At 36.4% G+C, this 21,380-nt stretch overlaps 1 protein-coding gene across 7 annotated transcripts in view; it reads right to left on the bottom strand.

The window, feature by feature from the left end:
* LRRC49 (leucine rich repeat containing 49) overlaps window positions 1-21,380 on the bottom strand; it is a 153,918-nt gene that overhangs the window by 130,613 nt on the left and 1,925 nt on the right. For 3 of the 7 annotated variants that reach the window (XM_063716698.1, XM_009249983.4, XM_063716699.1), the window contains 4 exons: window positions 20,013-20,100; window positions 14,960-15,062; window positions 11,213-11,416; window positions 3,474-3,540 (listed from right to left, as the gene is read on the bottom strand). In XM_063716698.1, coding sequence (XP_063572768.1) covers window positions 3,474-3,540; window positions 11,213-11,416; window positions 14,960-15,062; window positions 20,013-20,100 — 462 coding nt within the window. Of the gene's footprint in view, window positions 1-3,473; window positions 3,541-11,212; window positions 11,417-14,959; window positions 15,063-15,400; window positions 15,555-15,718; window positions 15,780-17,500; window positions 17,590-20,003; window positions 20,101-21,380 lie in introns of those variants that run through there. The other 4 variants (XM_054532831.2, XM_063716700.1, XM_063716701.1 and 1 more) reach the window with 4 other exon arrangements.

The following is a 21,380-nucleotide window of genomic DNA, read 5'->3' as shown; positions in this document are numbered from 1 at the left end:
GCATAGGTCTTGATTGATTGATATACTTCACAGCAAGAAAAAAGATGATGGGAATGTTGGAAAGCCCATTTATGGGTCATATGGATCACAGAGTGTCCCAATATAGACTGCAAGGCTTCTTAATACATCTAGGAAAGCTGGATACTCCAGTCTTAACCTTTGTGTATGAGAGTAACCTAGATTGCTCTGCCTGGCTAAAGATAACCTTCCTACCTACCAATACAGAAAGGGCAAGTGTTTGCTTTCAGGTAAGCAGCCACAGAAATAGCAGGCTCTCCCTGGAGGAAAAGATATCACTGAAAGAACAGATTCTTCTTGAAGCACATCTGTGTCTATGTTAAAGCAAAAATTCACTGAGAGAAAAAATTGTGGTTAACCAACACAAGTTCTAGGTTAGAAATTGCTAGTCAACCTCCTAGATTCCTCTGTATTCACTACTCACATATAATTAATTGCTAAGTCTTGATGTTTCTACTTTTTAAATATTTATCCAATCTGCCCCCTATCATATCCTTATTGCTACTACTTTAGTTCATGCCACCATCACTTCTCACCAAGATTATTATAATTAGTTTCTCCCAACTATTTTGTCTCCATTTCCCCTCCTTCCATCTCTACTTCCCAATCCATTTCCTGAACACCATCATCATTACTCAGAATGATTTCACATCCATAAACCAATTATGTCTTATTTCACAATGTGCACCAAGCATATTTTTATTACCAATAGAAGTAATTTCAAAAGACAAAAAACATTCACTTAATGTCTTTTAGCTTTTTTACTATAAGATGCTAAATTTTTAGAATTGGACATTAGTTGTTTCATGTAGAATAGTTCCTTCCTGGCTTTTTAGAAACCTAAGGTAACTAAGACTGTATCTTTGCTTTGAAATACTGTGAATTTTTGCTATTTGGATTCATATGTTATGAAACAAGACTCAGATTTTCATTTAAAACTTCCTTCTTCCAGTTATAGAACACTTGTACTGCACAAATTACTTCTCAAGGTTCTTCCAGTTATAGAACCTTGAGAAGTAATTTGTACAGTACAAATGTTTAATTTTAACACACACAATATCACAAACATATGCTGAAATTATAAAATACATAACACAGGTCAGCTAACAAGAAACAGATATTTTTCATCAATATAATGATTGGTAAATAATGCCTATACATAAGGTATAGATCAAATGATATGGTATTCATTTATCAGGTGCTCTTGAAGATCTTGGGTAGTACTCACAAATTCTTAAAGATATATTAGAATTTGAAAATCATATGTTTATTATTTCTCATATATACACTTTAAAATAAACAAGAAAAATATTGCTATCATAAAATGTTTCATTTATAGTTATAAACAGTTTTTAAAATAGAGGATAAAACACCAATTCATTTGCCTGGCATACAAAGCCCTCCACAATCTGGCCGTTGCCTACCTTTCTAGTCTCTTCTCTCAGCATCCTTCCACACATGCTCTGTTCTCTGGTGGTAAATACTTATCGTGTTGTTTTCCATCTCAGTGCCTTTGCATATGATATTCTTTTACTGTCAATACTCTTTAATTCCTCTTCCCCTTCCAGCACCATCTAACTGGATAACTTCCCCTCTATTGGACAGACAGTAACTAACCTGCAGAGCCAGACAATTCCCAGGCCACCAAAACTCCTCCCACTTACTACATGCACATACAGACAAACACATCAGGCTGAACTAGATTCGAACCTAATAGATGTGGCCTATTAAATCTATCAAGGTTTTTATTAATTACGTTAGCTTTTCACCAAAACTACTGGAACTAACAGCTGTTAGAAAGCCTAGAGAGATCACACTGAGGTTTTCACCTGCCAACTGTAAGCAGCTGTGAAAGATCTTGTTCATCAACAGGCAGGGATTCCCCGATCATCCCAGGATGTAGGCTTATCACTGCAGAAGAGACTTTACATTCTGCATAAGTATGTAGTTCATGTAACTATTTATAAATATTACATTTCAAAGACAAATATTTAAATGGATGAGCAAAGGACTGAAAAACAGCCAATATGATCTGACAGAGAAGAATAAAGAGAGGGAACATAAAAAAATAGATATAGAGCTGGGCGCGGTGGCTCACACCTGTAATCCCAGCACTTTGGGAGGCCGAGGCAGGCGGATCACGAGGTCAGGAGATCGAGACCATCCTGGCTAACATAGTGAAACCCCGTCTCTACTAAAAATACAAAAAAATTAGCCGGGCATGGTGGCGGGCACCTGTAGTCCCAGCTACTCAGGAGGCTGAGGCAGGAGAATGGCGTGAACCTGGGAGGCGGAGCTTGCAGTGAGCCAAGATTGTACCACTGCACTCCAGCCTGGGCGACAGAGCAAGACTCTGTCTCAAAAAAAATAAAATAAAATAAAATAAATTTAAAAAATAAATATAGAAATTCAGACAGATACAGGAGTAGACAAATTGAACATAATTGGGAGCCTAGATTATATAGTAATCAGGAAAATAGAAATCAAAACCACAAAGTCATACCACTTTATACCAATTCAATCAGAAAAAAATTAAGAAGTCTGACAAGTCCAAATGTTGAAAAGAATAGGAAGCAACATGATTATGTATTAGTGGTACGAGTACAAACTGGTACAATCCCTCTGGAAAGCAATTTGGCATTATCTTTTAAACATTTAAATAGCCTATGCCTCATCAGTTTCACTCCTATATACTCTAGAGTACATATGGAATATGAAGAAGAGGAGACTTGTACAAGAAATTTCTTAGAAGTACTATTCATAATAGCAAAAAACAAGATAAAACAAACAGACAACAACAACAACAAAAAAGGAAACAATCCAAATGTCTATCAATAAGAAACTGGAGCAAAAAGTTTTTGTATAGTCTTACCATGGAACATACAACTATAAATAAAACTATAGCTACTTGAAATAGTTAAATCTCAGTAATATAATGCTGTATTCAAAAAGCAAACACTAGATGACAACATATAGTACACCTTTTTTAAATTAAGAGACAATACTACTAAAGGATATATTATTTAGACACACTTATATGTGATAAAACCAACTGAAAACCCCAAAAAGGAATGAAAAGCATGAAATCTAGAATAGTGGTTACCTGTGATGCAGAAGTAAGAAGATGGAATAAAAAAACAAATACCTAAGTAGAAGAAAGTCAGTAATATTCTAGGTCTTGGATTGGGGTTGCAAAATGTGTACTTTAAAAATAAGTTAATAAAAAACAAAATTGTCATAACTATAAGAATTTCAAATGTTTTATAAGCTGTATCTGTCATGTACTGCTGAGGAGTTACCAAATCTTCTATAAATAAGCTTGATACCTTAGAAATTTCAGTGAATCAATAAAGAAACTCTTGAAAAATTCAATGCAAGTACGATTCTTAAAACTTTTATACCATTTTCCTGGACTGTTTTTCAAAAAAGAAAGAAATGAAAGGGCTTTACAATACCTGATTTCCATGAAGATCCAAGACATCTAAGCTTTTTAGATTCTCCAGATTTGAGATTTTCTTGATTCTGAAAACCAGAATAAGTAGAATAGAAATACGGATGTATCACATCTATCTGTAAATCAAAGTATGCTAAGGCATAAAGGTGTAACTCATTTTAATTTACTCTATCTACATATATAGTTATATATATTCAACAATCTGATTTATTATATTTAAAAAAATGCAATACCACTCAAGAGACGGAGAGTTTAAATGTCACATCATTAGAAAAGAGCAATCCTATGTCTAAGAACCTTAAGTCAAGGCACTTATTCAAGGCAGTTCTTCACATTAGAATATAATCTAAACTCCTTACTTCTGCCTACAAGGCACTAACCTGGCTGCTGACCCTTCAAACCAGCCTTATCTCCTACCACAGGCTTGTTCACTCACTCTGCTCCAGCCACAGAGGCATTCTTGCTGTGTCTCTAACCTGGCAAGTACATTTCCACCTTAGGGTATTTATTCTTGCTGTTCCTACTCCCCTAATGTTCTTCCCTCAAAACTTCACATTATTCAGGTCACAGATCAAACAACTCTTCAAAGCTGCTTCCAGACGACCATATTTAAAATAGCTTTCCCTTCCTGTCCCCATTACTCTTTCCTTTTTCTGCTTTGACTTCACAGAATTGATAATAGCCTAAAATTATATTATTTTCTGTTTACATTTTTAAAAAATCTCTCTTGCCAAATCAAAATGTGAGCTTTAAGAGGACATTCTGACATGTTCTCTACTCTAGCCCCAGCACTCATAACAGTGCCTGGTGCCAAGTAGGTACCTAATAAATATTAGATTAATGAATGAACGAACATACTAACTAAATGAATAAGTTGTATGCACAAGGGTATTCATAATAGGATTCTTTATGACAAAGACAAATTGCATACCACCTAAATGCTTTCTACTGGGACCTGATCAGTTTGTAAAATGCTTATATGTATTTGAAATTTTTTATACGCCAGAAGGGAGCAATGGCAAAAAAAAGAACAAAAAATTAAGTTCATACAACCCATCTTTAACACCATGTATTTATCACCATCTATTTTTGTTGTCCTTGTTTACTGCCTCAAAGAACCATTTCCACCTCTCTAAGTGTTTTCAGAACTTGGATCATCCATTGAATAATATATATGTTATCTATATATAGTGTGTATATATGTGATATATACGTAGTATGTTTGTATATACATACATACTGATCATTACCATGTAAACATAATGCAGACTTAAACTTTATTAATTTCTGTCTCCACTTGATCTCAGTTATATCATTGCCAAATCAATAATTTTATTACCACAAACCAATTCAATCCAATTTAATTTATAAAAATATTTCTCAAATGCCCACCATGTATCATTGCTGTGTAGCTGTAGATCTTCCTCACTCCCTTATCACACACACACACACATCACACTGCCTTATGACCACCACCTCCTCATCAGTCTCCTCTCACATCATCACCCTGACAGAATCTGTACCCTACCCCTACTTCACTTCATCCAAATCATCAGCAATTTTCCAGACTCACTGGACTCTTTCACTAGCCTTCACCTAGTGCCAGGCATTTAATACTATCCTATCTAGAATTTAAATCTCTCAAATAGCTAAATTAATAGCCCAACCAGATGGGAAAACAGCTACAACTTTCTTTTTTTGTTTTGTGTGTGTGTGTGTGTGTGTGTGTGTGTGTGTGTGTGTGTGTGTGTGTGTGTGTGTGTGTGTTTTGAGACGGAGTCTCGCCCTGTCGCCAGGCTGGAGTGCAGTGGCGCAATCTCAGCTCACTGCAACCTCCACCTCCCAGGTTCAAGTGATTCTCCTGCCTCCGCCTCTCGAGTAGCTGAGACCACAGGTGCGAGCCACTACGCCCTGCTAATTGTTGCATTTTTAATAGAGACGGGGTTTCACCATGTTGGCCAGGATGGTCTTGATCTCTTGACGTGGTGATCCGCCCACCTCACCCTCCCAAGGTGCTGGGATTCCAGGCATGAGCCACCGTGCCCAGCCCAGGTACAATTTTCAACACAATTTTTCCTCTGCCTGCTTTGCTCCTGAAATACCTACAACAGTTGCAGAAAATTATAGTACCCTAATCGTACAGCTTAGGACAGAGCTATGCGCTCTAATAGCTATTAGAGAAGCCTTTTATTCCATTCTTTTATACTTCCAAGTTCACATTCCCTAAAACAGTGGTTCTCAAATTTCTGGATTTATCAGAATCACCTGGAGTGCTTGTAAAAACACTGACTATGAGTTTCTCTTACCCTCCTTTGAACCAGCTTTGTCATCCTGCTGGTTCCTATATTATTGAATTAATTAAAATGCTGGCCTGTGATTACTATTTGTCTGAGAATTATATTTTTAACACCTTGAAAATTATACATCAGGGATAATGGAGATTATATCAGCCCAAAGTTCTCTGATTTGAAGAATCAATGTAGTCTGTTTCCGTCTTTATGAGAAATCCTGAGCACCTTTAAGGCCCTTCAATCAGAGAAACCATCATGTGCAGTAGGTATTCCCTCAGAATTCTACCAGGGCCTCACATATTCACTCCCTATCTGTTGTGACTGCAACCACCTTTGCAAAACTGAGAAATCTAACATAACTGACTCCATCTTGCTTCTAATCATACAAGCTAACTGTCTTTGCTCATTCCTGCACATAGGCCAAGCTAACTATGAGAAAAATTTAGTTTACAGTTTAACTTTAAACCAAGGATGATAACAGTCCCTTCCTGAAACTAACCTCATCTTTGTTCAGGAACCAAAAACATCTTCATAAAACTAATGAAAGATGACAAGGTTAGAATTATGTTAGGGGCCTGAATTCTGCTAATACAGAGGCATAATTAAATGATAACCAGTCATTGTTTTCTAACCTACTTTTTTGTAATTGCTTACTGCTCAGGAATCACAGAGCCAATGGTAATAAGATTTGTGACTTCCCCAATTTCCCCTATAAATAACATTGTTAGTGAAACCTAAGACTAGTGTTTGAGATATTTTTCAGATTCTGGTAGACCAACTGACACCACCCAGACTGGTGATTTCTACTCAGGAACTGACTCAGTGCAAGAAGACAGTTTCAACTTCCCTATGATTCCATCCCCAATCCAACCAATAAGCAGAACCCATATTCCCTAGCCTTCTGCCTGCCAAACACCCCTTGACAATCCTAGTCTCCAAATTCTTAGGGAGGCAGATTTGAGAAATATCTCCTCCTCCATCCTCTTCACTTGACTGCCTTGTGATTATTAAACTCTTACTCAGTTGCAACACCTGCTGTCTCAGTGTATTGGCTTTTCTGTGCAGCAGGCAAGAAAAACCCATTGGCTATAACATGACTTCTGGTATTAGTTAGCTTTGACACATAGCTGCTTTATGACTCTCACCTCAGATTCAGATCGCCCAGGTGAACAGGAAGAAAAACAGATTCAATCAGTTAAACCCAAGACCGACCAAACATCTTGCTCTCTTGTTCTCATGAGTTGCCTTTGGTCTAAATTCTCTTTCCACCCCCCAACACCTGAAATGACCTAAAAACTTACCCAATTCTAAAGAATTCAGAGGTAAATGAAGGCATCAGTTGACCTAGAAGGCCCCTACTGGTCAGATTAGGTATTGATGTGAGGAATTTGCAGAATCCTAGCCCGTGCCCCCAAATTTGACCATTTTTACGTTAACACCAATGTGACCTGAAAGATTTATTTAAAAAAGAAGTTCTTCCATTGAATAGAAACTGAAACTAGAAAAAGATGAGGCTCACCCATCACCTGAGACCTCTAGGGATATATCACAGCCTGTCTCTGCAGGCCACACTATGTTACTGATGCCAGGATAAAGACCTCACTACAGGACCTATATGAAGGCTCAGCTTTTCAGGTGTCAGAAACAAATCCTTAAGTGGGAAACTTCAAGGAGTCAAAAGGAAGGAAACAGAGAATCCCAGGTTCTAACAAAGAGTTTTGATCTATAATCCTGGGTGATCAGAAGAAAATGCAGAGAAGTTCTATGCATTAGCCTGTAATGACGAGGGTGGCAGAGGACCTGGAGAGGATAAGCAGGAGATACTGAAGGCAGAACAATTAGAGAACAAGAACTTTGACAGCAATGTGGGGTTGGGAGTTCTTTAGTATCAATGGAAACCTCACATACAGAACCTGAGCAAGGTTCTTTCTTAGCTTTAGAGTAGAAATCTTTGTTGGAGCTGCCTGAACCCAGAGGCAAATGATTGCCCTGGATTTCCGTATATGGTTCCACTGCCTTGGACCAAAAGACAATGCAGAGCTTTGTAATGTGGGAAGGAGAAAGCTTTCTGAACTTGACCAACAGGAAGCAACAAGTCATCTAACACAAATGCGTGAAGAGACAGGGTAGCAGATGTACTTCCCTCTTTACCAGCATCCTCAGCCAGGTTTGCTTAATGTTCACAAAGTACTAACCCAGGACAGATTTCCATCTTCACAGCTCACAGGCCCCTTGCTGTGACAAAGTCAGCTGGCTGGAGAGCACTTGGCATTTGTTTTAGGGATCAGACTTGCATTTCACTGACACTTGAAAAACATGCAATAGGGGAGAATATGGAAAGTTTTCTTCTGACTCATTTTCTTTTTGATTCAAGAACACTAATAGTTCTAGAACTGTTCAACAGCTATTCCTTTATGTCAAAAATAAAATAAGATTAAAACCAAACAAATAACAAATAAAAAAGATGGAGGAGTAGAAAGAGGAAAAAGACACAGCATTAGATTGCTTTTACTTCACTAACATAATGACATAGTAGAAATGCATGAAGTCTCTTAGCATTGAAAGAACAAAAAGACCTTAAATAAAGTCAGAAGCTCAGATAGACTGGTACCTTCAAGGCACAAGTTATCAAAAACAAAAACAACAACTTAAAGAGTAAATTCTAAGAAGCCAGAGAAGCTGAAAAGTACAAATAGGAAAATAGAATAGATGGAAAGATGACTTAAAATGGTAGGAACCAGGAGCAGTGCTTAAATACTAGAGAAAGTGATTTTAAATATCACTAAAAATATTAACTCAAGGACTAAAAGCAGGGAATAATGACAATGGTATTAAAGAATAATTGCAAGCGAGGCAAATAAATCAGTAATTCTGAGGATGGGAAACTAGTAAAGAAATCTCTGGGCAGCTGGGCGTGGTGGCTCACACCTGTAATTCCAGCACTTTGGGAGGCCAAGGCAGGTGGATCACGAGGTCAGGAGATCGAGACCATCCTGGCTAACATGGTGAAACCCCGTCTCTACTAAAAATACAAAAAATTAGCCGGGCATGGTGGCGGGCGCCTGTAGTCCCAGCTACTCAGGAGGCTGAGATAGGAGAATGGCGTGAACCTGGGAGGCGGAGTTTGCAGTGAGCGGGGATCACGCCACTGCACTCCAGCCTGCAGCCTGGGCGACAGAGCGAGACTCTGTCTCAAAAAAAAAAAAAAAAGAAATCTCTGGGCAAGAGAATAGGGAGCACCTAGGCAAGAGAATAGGGAGACTAGGGAATGCCTTAAATGTATGAAAAGTGAACTTCCCTTCTCACCTTACTCAGTGAACGGCTTTGGTGGCATACGCTTATTGTATAGACTTTGTATATATCTAACTTTGCAAAAGTCACTTTGCCTTTCCATTTCTCCATCTGTAAAAAGAGGAAGCTACTCTCTGAGGTCACTTCAAGCTCTAATACTCTATGATTCTCTAATCTCCCTGCTATGGTTTGAATATTTGACCCCACTGAACATCATGTTAAAATTTGATCCCCAATGGGTTGCCTAATAGCAACATAAACAGACTAAGATACTCTCCAAATTTGCTCAGACTACATAACGCTTAGCTTAACACTTGAACTAATTAATAAGCTACACTGATAGGAGCCTTCATAGAAACTATGCAGGACAGACAAGAGCCTAGCACTCTGGGACATGATATTGGGAAAAGTATCTTATATTATCACTGGGTAGTGAGAATAAAGACAGTCAAGGCTCAGTACACAATACCCCAAACTATGGCACATTGGCATACTGAGTAATTTAAGCTGAAGGAAATTGAGAAAATCGTATAAGGAGGAAGCTCAGGCCGGGCGCGGTGGCTCACACCTGTAATCCCAGCACTTTGGTAGGCCAAGGCAGGCGGATCACAAGGTCAAGAAATCGAGACCATCCTGGCCAATATGGTGAAACCCAGTCTCTAAATATACAAAAATCAGCTGGGCGTGGTGGCACGTGCCTATAGTCCCAGCAACTCGGGAGGCTGAGGCAGGACAATCACTTGAACCCAGGAGGCAGAGGTTGCAGTGAGCCGAGATGGCGCCACTGCACTCCAGCCTGGTGACAGTGCAAGACTCCATCTCAAAAACAAAACAAAACAAAAAATGGAGGGAGTTCACTCTCTGACCTTCTCCCACCTTTCTCCCCCAAGGCCATAAAAAGAATTCTCTGATCTACCTACCCTACCTTAAATTTAAGATACTTTTCCTAAGCTCACTGTCTGAGCTTCTCTCACCTTTCTCCCCGAGGCCATAAAAAGAATTCTCTGATCTATCTTCCAGATAGATAGAAGTATCTGATCTATCCCTTCCCTTTTTGGATATAGGGCAGGATTCCTCTGGAATGAGGGTCTTATGACGCTCATGGAAGGAAGCAATGGAAGTAAAATGCGTAATATACCCCAAAAAAGGGAATGAAGACACAGAGACACCAAGAAGAATCTGAACAAATAGGCCTTGCTAAGTTTCCCCAGTTTATTACCATTAGATCATACCTCCTTTTGTCCAATCATACTGTCCACTTGTTATCAAGCCTAAGCCTAAAAATACACAGTTTTCCCTGTTTGGGAGGATATTCATTTATGAGGGCTCTTGTGTCATGTAAAAGTTGTATTAAATAAATTGTTAATGCTTTTCTCTTGTTAATCTGTCTTCATTGTAGAGTGTTGGCCATGAACCTTGAGATGGGTAAGGAAAAGATAATACTTTTTTTCCTGCAAGGAGTAATCCAAGATCCGTGCTAGGGTGGGAGGCAGGGAAAGATGGGGGAGGAGAACCTAGCCTGGTTATAATACTGTATCGAAAGTCTTCATTTGATAATATAAAAATCATTTTTGGATTTTAAGGCATTGCAAAAGCTATTCAGTAAAATAGAACGAAAAGTAATGAACGAATCTCAAAGAAATTAGTCAAGAACTGTATAGTTGCACTACATAATAGAGTTGTATAAAAGGAACTGGGGAAGTTCATATAGGATGTAATGTTAGATACAAACTGAAACTACCGTCTGAAAAAGAATCAATTTGTGAGATAATCACAAAGTATCAAGTGTTTACCCTCAGTCAAACACTGGGAAGAGTCACAAGTGAAATACATAAGCCTAAAGTGAATACACATGTCTAAAGTAAGTTCTAAGAAAACAAAATCAAGGCCAAAGTCTGCTATTTACTTCCCTATAAGATATGGCACTGGAAAGCATTGGAAGTAAAATACATAATAAGTGTTATATGGTGTGACAAATTGTCATACTGAATCTCATGAAACAAATTATGACTGGATCTTAATCCATTCAACTAATTCAAATAATTTTAAAAAATTTTTAGCCTATTAATTTCTGAAGTATTATTCAATTCTAAGTTGTCATCTCCACATTAATCCTATACATAACATTAGGCTACAAAAACTGCTCTACAAAGAATACCTGTTTTTCCCCAACAGAAGGACACGAAGACATCTCAGAGTCGAAAGCCCACTAATTTCTTCAATCTGGTTATCATATAAATCCAAGGATATTAACTTCTGTAGATTAGAAATATTTTGTATCCGAGTTATAAAATTGTGTTGAAAGTTCAACAAACGAAGGTGGTCTTCCCCATTGATGATAGGACATACGGTCAGCTTTTGTCTAGAAAAAATGTTAAAAAGTTAATTAGGTTATGATTCAGCCACCTACCTCCTCTTACAAATAGTAGTAGTCGTATCTTTGTGCTCCCATTCTATGAGGAGAAAAATATAAGTTGGACCACTTCCAACCCCCATGAACTAAGCGACCTATATTTCATTGTAAATCATTCACAAAAAAAAAGCCAATAGACTTTGACAGGGTTTATTATTAAAAGTATGTCTAAGGTCTCATTGTATTAAAAAAAACTCAAATATAAGTTATTTCACGTGAAATTGACTTAACATGAGAAAACATTCAACATAATTGCCTTTTGTGATAGAGGTTTAAATGGCTGAAAGAATCTTGTCACATAACCAGACAAATGCCCTTGGCATCAATCCACTGATGTAACGATTGCCCAGGCAACTAAGTCATCAGAGTTAAAAACATATAAAAGTCTCAGAGAATCATAGACTCTTGAGCCAGATGACATCTTCAAAAGAGCAAAAAATTCAGCCATCTATAGTTCACTTTGATTAAAAAAAAAAATTCATCCTGAGATCCATTAATGGCAAAGTGGTCCTTACTTAACTTTTCCTTAGAAACTAAGATTTTAAGTATATGTTTACATGCTCAACACTTTGAACTTTGCAGAACATTTAGAGTGCTACAGGGTAGGATGAAACCTTAAAAATATATGCTTTGAGCTATATTTAAAACAGTAAGCCTCTATTATACAAAATGTTGTAACATACTACATGTGAAGTAAATAAGTTCAGGGCCCTTTAAGAATTCTAGTAGTAAAATAATAGGGGCAGACAGGAGATCCTGTGTGATTCTACTCTGACAGGTTAAAATACAGCTCAAGGAAAATACAGCTTTATCTGAGTGTGAACAACTCTAATAGGGAAGTTTATTAGAAATATTCTCTTTCAGTAGAAATCAAGTTAATGAAAGCTTTAAAGAAAATATATCAGAGTGTTACTAGCATAAGTGAAACTATGACAGTGATCAGAATCTTCCTGATAAAGAGAAAAAAGATTCACAGAAAAAAAATAACTCAATGTTAATGGCTAACAAATATATGATGTTTAAAAATATAGATTCTGAAGAAACCTGTTTAAGATAGAGGAAAAGAAAAGGAAATTTTGGGCAATAGTTTAATTCTTTTAATGTGTGGTTAATTTTATAATTCATTTCATGTATTCAATTATTTTTTCACAGAATATTTAAAATTCACTTCACATATCCAATTATTTTATCACAATATTTTATCCAACTATTTTATCACAACTGTGATAAATCAATAAATTTAGTATATAAATTATAAACTAATAAATTATAAGTATTCTACCTTAAAATTTGTATCTTTGTGCATCAGCTTAGCAAAAAATTTAAATCGTCTCACTTCTCCTGCTTCAGTCTTTTTCTTTTTCTCTTAGTTAAACTTACTGATACTCCCCAACTTCTATTTCATCCAATTCTTGAATCGGTCATCACTAAGATAGGAAAATAAATAACCTCCATCCTCCCTCTTACCTAAACTACCATAGATTGAAATAAAGTCACTTTCTCTGATTCTAAACACAGTGATTAAGTTCCAGTGCCAAGGCTCACTTGTATACTGCTTAACCCCAAAAACCCCTGTCACTCCAACAAAACAAGCAAGCAAACATACGTAATAACCAGAGACCCACTGCCCTCAAGGGGAGTTTCTAGGCCTGCAAAACTCCTGAGTTGCTACATCCAACCTCATTACTGATACATCTATCGGACTATGCCTTTGCTTCTGTGTTTCCTTCTTGGTGCCGATAGGCTGCCTTCCTGGTACTCCAGGCCTAACCTAACTCCCAAAACAGCCAGAGCCTAGCTCTTCCAAGTAGTTCTTCTCAGGGTTGGATTCTGCCCTTGACCCCTCAGTCTCCTAGCTAAGAAGCTGCACAGCATGGCAGATATGCCTTCGGAAATCACTGACACTACCCACTGGCTCTCAAAAATGATCCCTGAGTTAGTTCCTTGCTGCTAGCCAAACTTACTTGACTGCACATCCTGGTTCTTGTCAAATGGTGCCTAACTTTATGATATCTTTGTGATTCTGCCATTTTACAACCAACTTTTGAAGCGGAGTCAGTTCTCTCAATCCTGACTTTCTTGATAAGCAAGTCTCTGCCTGATCAAAGTTTGCTTCTCCACCCCAGAGGCCCATGCTGTTAAGGATCCATCTTCACAATTGCCTGAGTCATCCCAAGCTACAAAGGAAGTGCCTAACTTGTTATGTCACAGTCTTACAAATACTGGCTCCTGTTAATGTCAAGTAACATGAAACTGAAGGGCTGAGGTACTATTCTTGGCCAGTCTTTTAAAGATCAAGAGAAAAGTTACTAAAAAAATCCCTCAAAACATTAAAATAATATCATTAAAGTTATAAATATTAGACAGCATTCTCAAAAACCACTTATACCGCAAAGATGTCATGAGAGATACTGCCCTTCAGTGTTACTTTTCCTACAAAAGAACATGTTAGAACCTCCAGCAGTTTTTCCCAACTATAAACACAGATAGTTCATTATAATTTGTTGTCAGGTGTGCACTGCTAAGCTAAAGGTATGCAAAACAGAGATGTTTTCTCTGCTGGTTATACCACTGGGGTAGATAGAGATTGGGATCCTTCATCCACCATGCTAGTGTGGATAGTTTCCTAGATGTAAAGATGAGGATCAAGTTCTAAATATATTCATTCATTAAAAAAAATTTTATCAAGAGCGTGTTTTGTACCAGGTTCTGTTCTAAATACCAATAATACAGAACTGGACAAAAATTTCTGTGCTTATGGAACCTATATTCTAGTAGGAGACAGACAATAAACATAATAAGTAAATAGTTATTATGTTATAAGGTAATAAATGCTAAGAAGAAAAATAATGAAAGCAGAGAAGGGGGCTGGAGACTTCAGTGTGGAAGGGGTTGCAATTTTGGAGAGGATGGCCAGAGAAAATCATCCCTGAAATGATGACATTTGAGCAAAGACCTGAAGGCAGTAAGGGAACGAGCCTAGAGATATGAGAAGGAACAGCATTCCAGGCAGAGGGAATAGCAAGTGCCAAATTCCTGAGGTATAATCACTCTTGGTGTATTCAAGGAACAGCAAGGAGGCAGGTATGATTGCAGCAGTGAGTGAAGGAGAGTGTAGGAAGAGATAAGCCAGTGAAGTAACAGGAAACTAGACTGGATAGGGCCCGGGAAGCTCATGTGAGGATTATATTGTAGTTTGTTTCTATACTACAATCCATTTTTCATCAATGTCATATTTTAGAATTGCTGTAGTACTCTTGTGAAGCATAGTCAAGCTCTTTTGTGTTATATAGATATAAAATTCCTCACCATACCTCAGGAAGGAGAAGCAAAAAATTGGTAAAAAAAAAAAAAAAAAAAGATTATATCTAAATAGGAGAATTGAATAACTGGGGAACAGGAGGAAGGAGGGAGACTTGCATCTTTCAAGTCTTGTACCACGTCTATGTATTACCTAGTCAAAAAAAAGAAAAGAAAAGAAATTGTCCTCACCTTTCTAGGCTCAACCTGTCTGAGTAAAGAATTTTCTCTTCAGAAGAACGTTGAAGAATAGGAAATGATGACAATGATGAGCTCACCAAATTAATATGATCACCTATTAAAAATGATATACAAATTACTTAATTAAGAAAAACCTTTGAAGTCTTGAAACTAAAGTCAGTATATTTGGAGAATTTTGGCACCATAAATATCTTATCTAGAAAGCATAGTTTCCATAGCTCTCCATATTTGAAATTAATTACTAAGCTGAATTTGTTTCTTTCCTTCTTAAACCTAAACTATGTGTTCCATGTATGCCAAATAATTTTTCCCTTGCCTTACAGATTGGTTGAAAGTACACAACTATTCCAGTGCTATCTTTATCCCTTTGTAATCCTGACTCCTTGTCTTAAATTCTAACTCTCTATAACTAAAATGATAGTCCCTCATTACCAGATATATTTGGGCCAGCACTATGACAGCCCTGCTGGATTCTGGATTTTGAAGGTGTCTTAATGTAAGAATCTCCAAATGCTGTTAAGGACCTCGTGGCAGTTTTCATTTCCAGCCCATATAGTTCTGTCACATTTGTTGTGGATGAGATGCATAGGAAATACAGAAAAAGTAGTTTTGGATAGCAGATGTAAACCTCGCCTCATCTCTTTCTTTGTATGTTCAGCCACTATTAGCAGAGAATATTGCCAAGATACCAAAGTGGATGTCAGTAAATCTAGCATACCGTAGTTAGGGTCCACAAAGTATATGACACACCTCTAAGGTTTATAGGCTGTTTGTTAGATGGCGTCCTTGCCATTATGCAGCTTTCAATCTAGCAGACTGAAATTAATAAATATACATATGAAATTCATAAATAGAACAACATACATACATGCAGAATAAAAAGAATACCTATTTGTAAGTTTGCACATAAGTATGTCTGGTTATTTTTTACTTAATGAAGGTGGTTACAGACGGGTTTGGGGGGAGGTGAATATTAAGATATTTTCTAAAGAACTAGAAGAATGTAAATGGTCAAGAAGAAACAATGAGAAGTTCCAGAAATGAGGTAAGAATTTGAGTAATGGGTCAAATGTGACAGTTTGAATGCCAGAGGAAATCTACCATATTTTCCTCTATGAAAAGAAAATTTTCTGAAAGCAGCAACTGATGTTGAAATGCTTGAAGGGAGCACTAAGTATAATAGTAAAATAGAACATGATGTTACCACAGAATTCTGCTGTTGAAACTAACAAAAAGATGAAAACCAAATCTAGAAAGCTAACCTACTCTTTGGGAGGTCACCAGACAATATAATGACAACTTAAAATCAAGTTCTATATAAATCATATTAAAAAGCTATAAGGCAATGACATTTGCTAGCTTCCTCAGGTCTGCAAGGCATAAACTGAAGTATCTCACCCCTAGTTTCTTGAACAAAATAATCAGTGCTCACATCCCACTTTTCTGAATATTATGAAATATCAAGATAGTAGATGTTCTAGAGTATAAGCATTCAGAATTGACATCCTATTCACCAATAAACTGATTTTCTGGCATGACCACATGCTAGCAGGATACCTAAAAGCAACCACAAGTCAGTAAATTGATTTGGAAATCAAGTCAAGATGGTTAAAAAAACAAAAACAAAACAAACAAAAACCAGTCTAAAGACTGACTGCAGTCTAAGAATTAACTAATTAAAGATTAATTGGTCAACTAAAGACAAAAGATTGAAAAACTCCAAGCAGCAGACAACCTCAGTTTCTCTTGTTAGCATTAGTTAGGTTTTTTGAACGATTTTGTTAAGGTTTCAAGGCAATCCTCAATTTTTAAGAGGCAAATTTAAACTTTACAAGACTTGAGATACAGAGGCAATAATCAAAGATTAAATTTACACTCAGTGAATAAAGGAATTTTATCCTTAAACTTTCTAGCTTTTTTTATACACAGAAGTCATAATCACTATCAGCACAATGAACTTAATATCAATGTGATATACTGCTTACAATAAATAGAAAGACATAAGAATGATTAGGGTAAAAGGCCTTAAATCTACCATACAACAAGACCTTCTAAATAACTGGGAACCAGAGAGATCCGCAGTTAAAATATCCACATATATGTGTGGGCATATAAATACCCACATAAAAACTACATTACTATGTGGCAAAATTTTCATCGTAACAGTTTGTTACTGTTTATTTCATTTTTCTTTCTTTCTTTTTGAGACAGGGTCTTTCTCTGTCACCCAGGCTGGAATGCAGTATGGCATGATTACTGCTCACTGCAGCCTCAAACTCCCAGGCTCAAGTGATCCTCCTTCCTCAGCCTCTCGAATAGCTGGGACTACAGGCATGTGCCACCACACCCAGCTAATTTTTGTATTTTTTTAACAGATGGGGTTTCATCATATTGCCCATGTTCAAGATGGGGTCTTGAACTCCTGGCTCAACCAATCCACCCACCTTGGCCTCCCAAAGTGCTGGGATTACAGGCATGAGCCACAGAAACTGGCCTGTTATTATTTATTTCTTATATTACTATTTAACTTACCAGATATGTAGCCCTTGTCTTCCCAATTAAATTTACAAGCTCCTTGGGTGATGGACCTCATTTTACATTCTTTATATTCTTGGTAAAATCTAAATTCAGTAGGCAATCAATAGACAAATTAATTGTTTTTCCAGTTTACTAAGATTTAATTGAAAATCTATTTTGTGTATGTTACTTCTGTTAAAAAAATCTCAATATAAATAGCATCTCAAAGTATTAAGAAGTATAATGGTCTAAATTTGGTAAGAATGTTCACTGCACTGTATGCTACATACACAGATGGCTGGATGGCTGGTTGGAAGTATGACTATATAGATGAAGAGATGGATGCATGGATGGATAAATGAACAGATGGGTGGATGGACAGACAGGTGGATGGATGGACGGCATAGTACATATTGCCATATATGTGTGTCCACTCAGTCCTGTTTTTGAGATTGTTTTGGTAACCAAAATGTTAACTGTAGATTTTCTAGTGATTTATCATTATCTTAAGAGCAAAGTATTGCCTCTTCCCTTCTACACACACATTTTAAAATTCCTAATTAAGGGATTTAATCAACAAGGTCAGGTTAACTGAAATTTTATTATATAGTAGTTCCTGCAATATATGGCGCTTATAAAATCTCAAAGACACAGGGGTAAACTCTTAACAATATTCTAAGAAGCCTAAAAGAAATCACATATCAAGTTTTAAACTCACTAGCTTAAATAAAATATCAAGTGTCTTTACTTTTGACTGAGAGTACCATTGGTTAATTTGTGTGGACAGGCTATGATATGTTTGATTAATTTTGAAAAATAAGAAATGGCCGAAATTAATTATAATGATTGGGTATCAAGATACAGTTTATTAGACAGACATCCCTAAACTTTTCCTGATGAGGTGCTACTTATAATTTTTCCAAAATTTTATACCCTTGGAAGTAAAATTTGAGTACAAAAGTCAAGAAAATAACTAAGTTGTGTGGCCTTCTTTGCACGAAACTGCCTGGAACTATGAAGGGTGCACATTGAAAGTAACCAGGTACACATTTAAGGCATTTCAAATGAGTATCCTGTCACAGAACCTAATTTTGAATAAATTTTTTAAATGAAAAACCAATTAGGTTTTTTTCCCTAAAGAGTTAATTCATACTGAATGGGTCATTACTTATGTATAAAACTTTATTCATCTCTCAGGTTCACAAAATTCAGTACATCCATACTATTTCCTCATTAGCAAATATCTAGTAATACTTTACCACTTAAATAAGCTTGCCTGGCCAGCCACCCTGAAATCTGTTTACTAACTCCCTACTCTAACTCAAGAAAAGCTTAGTGAAAGTACTTAATTTTGATTCATGATTTCGGGAAAACTTTTAAGATATTGTTATCAAAAATGTCAAGGAAATTGACAATGCAAGCATAAAAACCCTAGTTGAGGCTTCCCATCTATAATTCTGTACCTAAAACAGTGACCGGAACACAATACTTGCTTTATAAATAAGTATTGAACTGAATCAAAGAAGGCAAAGACAGATGCTTTCCACACTGTGGAACTGTCATGTCCAGCAATTGGCCAAGACAAGAGTGTAGAATGTAGGAAAGAGAAAAGATATGTCAGATTAGATGGGTCCAAGAAGTAGGTCCAGAAATAAAAACAGAGAGAAAATTAACCAATATTTAAAATCGCCATATGTTCCCACAGTAATAACATGAACAACCTAGAAAGGCCTATACTGATCAGCCCTCTCAGATAAACTCCTAAGAGGTAGAGGCAGTTTTGTATATGTGGATTCAGAAGTGTTTAACATGAGCACATTACAGAAAGCTAATGGCTGTCAGCAACAAACCAAGATTCAAACGTGAAGGAACGTTTTCCTTGATTTGAAAAATATATTTCAGAAATATAACCAGATCATACGAGGCAGTATTTGTCAAAGGATGACCCACAAACCATATACCTCAGAATCACTTGTGACATTATTAAAATGCACATTTCCAAATCCCGCTCAAGACCTACAAAATCAGAATGGGGAAGATGGAGGGGGAGCACTAAGAATGTGCATTTTTAACAAGATCCCAAGTGATAGACACTAGAGTTTAAAGCCTTTAATATAAAATCTATAATTATATGTGATAGTAACAGGGAAAGACTGTTTCTTCTGTACTCCTGACTTTACATTCTTTCCTGATTTCCTTAATATTTGTGTTCCCATACTCTTACTCTCACTAATTAGTGACTTCCAAATACTGTTCTAATACGCTATTTGAAACATTCTTTTTCCATTCTCTAGTGTATAGCCCACCCTCAAAGTAAAATAATAACAGCTTTTTTCTGTATTGGAAATAATCTACTATGCTACATATATAAAACCAATGATTTAAAAAAATACCAAACCAATTTGGTCCCAGTGAACCATTTCATTTTAAATTCAAGTTTATTTGGATCTAGTAATTCAACATTATTAAACACTTAATATTATTCAAAGATGATGAACCACATCTGATCTCTACTCACTGACAATACCTTGCCTACTTGAGTAGTTTCTTTCAAGGTCATGTTGTAAAAGTCTACCGGGGAATGACGATGTGTCTTTATTTAGCTTGAATTCAACCTGAAAAACATTATTAAAGAAAAAAATATTTGGAGACGAATTTAACACCAAGCAGTGAAGATAAATTAAAAAATATATAATAACTGATACACATGGTACAATGTGGATGAACCTTGAAAACATCATGCTAAGTGAAAGAAAACTGACACAAAATACCACATTGGCAAATCCATAGAGATGGAAAGCATATTTGTGGCTTCCAGGCATTTAAGGGAAGCAGGGAATGGGAAGTAACTGCTTAATGGGTACAGGGATTCCATTTGGAATGATGAAAAAATTCTGGAACTAGATAGAGATGATGGCTGCACCTCTATCATTGTATTTTACCACCCACAAAATCAGGGTCAATTTTATGAGATCAAATAAAAGATACTCCAAGCTGAGACACTTCCAATCCCTCCATGCTCTCACCACAAATACAATGATTAAAAGAATCATTTGCTACAAAAAAAGCACACAATATAAATAAAATGCTGTTGAAAAACATCACTGTTTTGATCATTATAATCCTTTTAAATGTCCTATTATAATATAATAAAATTGTATATTTAAGCCTTCTAAGAAAGGTTTTCACTTGATCTAAAACTGATATAAAATAATTATCTGGTGGGAGGACTGAGAAAAACAAAACCAGAACAACTTCTTATGATTAGCCACAAAAAACCCCAAATATGTATATCTTGAATAAATTAAGATGCTTCTAATGTATCCATACTATAAACATTATGTTGGCATTTGCATTATATCCTTAGGAATTATATGACCTAAAGGTATTTTCTCAGAATAGATGTCCACACAAGAGAAAGTGAATGGTTTGGAAAAAATATTTAGATGAGACACACTGTTCGTAGAAACATTATAATGGTGGAAAAGGATTTGTCCAGAGAAATCAATTAGGAAAGCTCTGGAGAGAATCCATTATGCTCAATTATAATAAATAATATTTTCAATTAATCTAACTGCTGTTTATTTGAGATGATCAAATTGTCTATTTTCTGAGTGTTTATCATTTTCATATTCATATATAATGTAATCAACAGCTGCCTCCTTGACTAATGATGTCCTTCCATTTACCTTCCTCATGCCTTTTCTTACCCTTCTTCATGCTGTTATGTGTGAACTCTGCCCTTCACTTTAGAGTTCTTCCAGTGACGCCTATTTAATAACTTTTTAGGACACACCTGAATTGTGATGGTTAGAGGTTTCCAACTTGGTCAAAGGAGGAAAAATCATGTTGTGTCTTGAGACACAGTGTGTAGAAAGTAAGTAAGTATAAATGC

This window comes from Pongo abelii, chromosome 16, assembly GCF_028885655.2.
Source record: "Pongo abelii isolate AG06213 chromosome 16, NHGRI_mPonAbe1-v2.0_pri, whole genome shotgun sequence".
NCBI classification, from domain to species: Eukaryota; Metazoa; Chordata; class Mammalia; order Primates; family Hominidae; genus Pongo; species Pongo abelii.
Note: the sequence above shows the minus strand (reverse complement) of the source record. Positions and strands in the feature narration are given on the sequence as shown.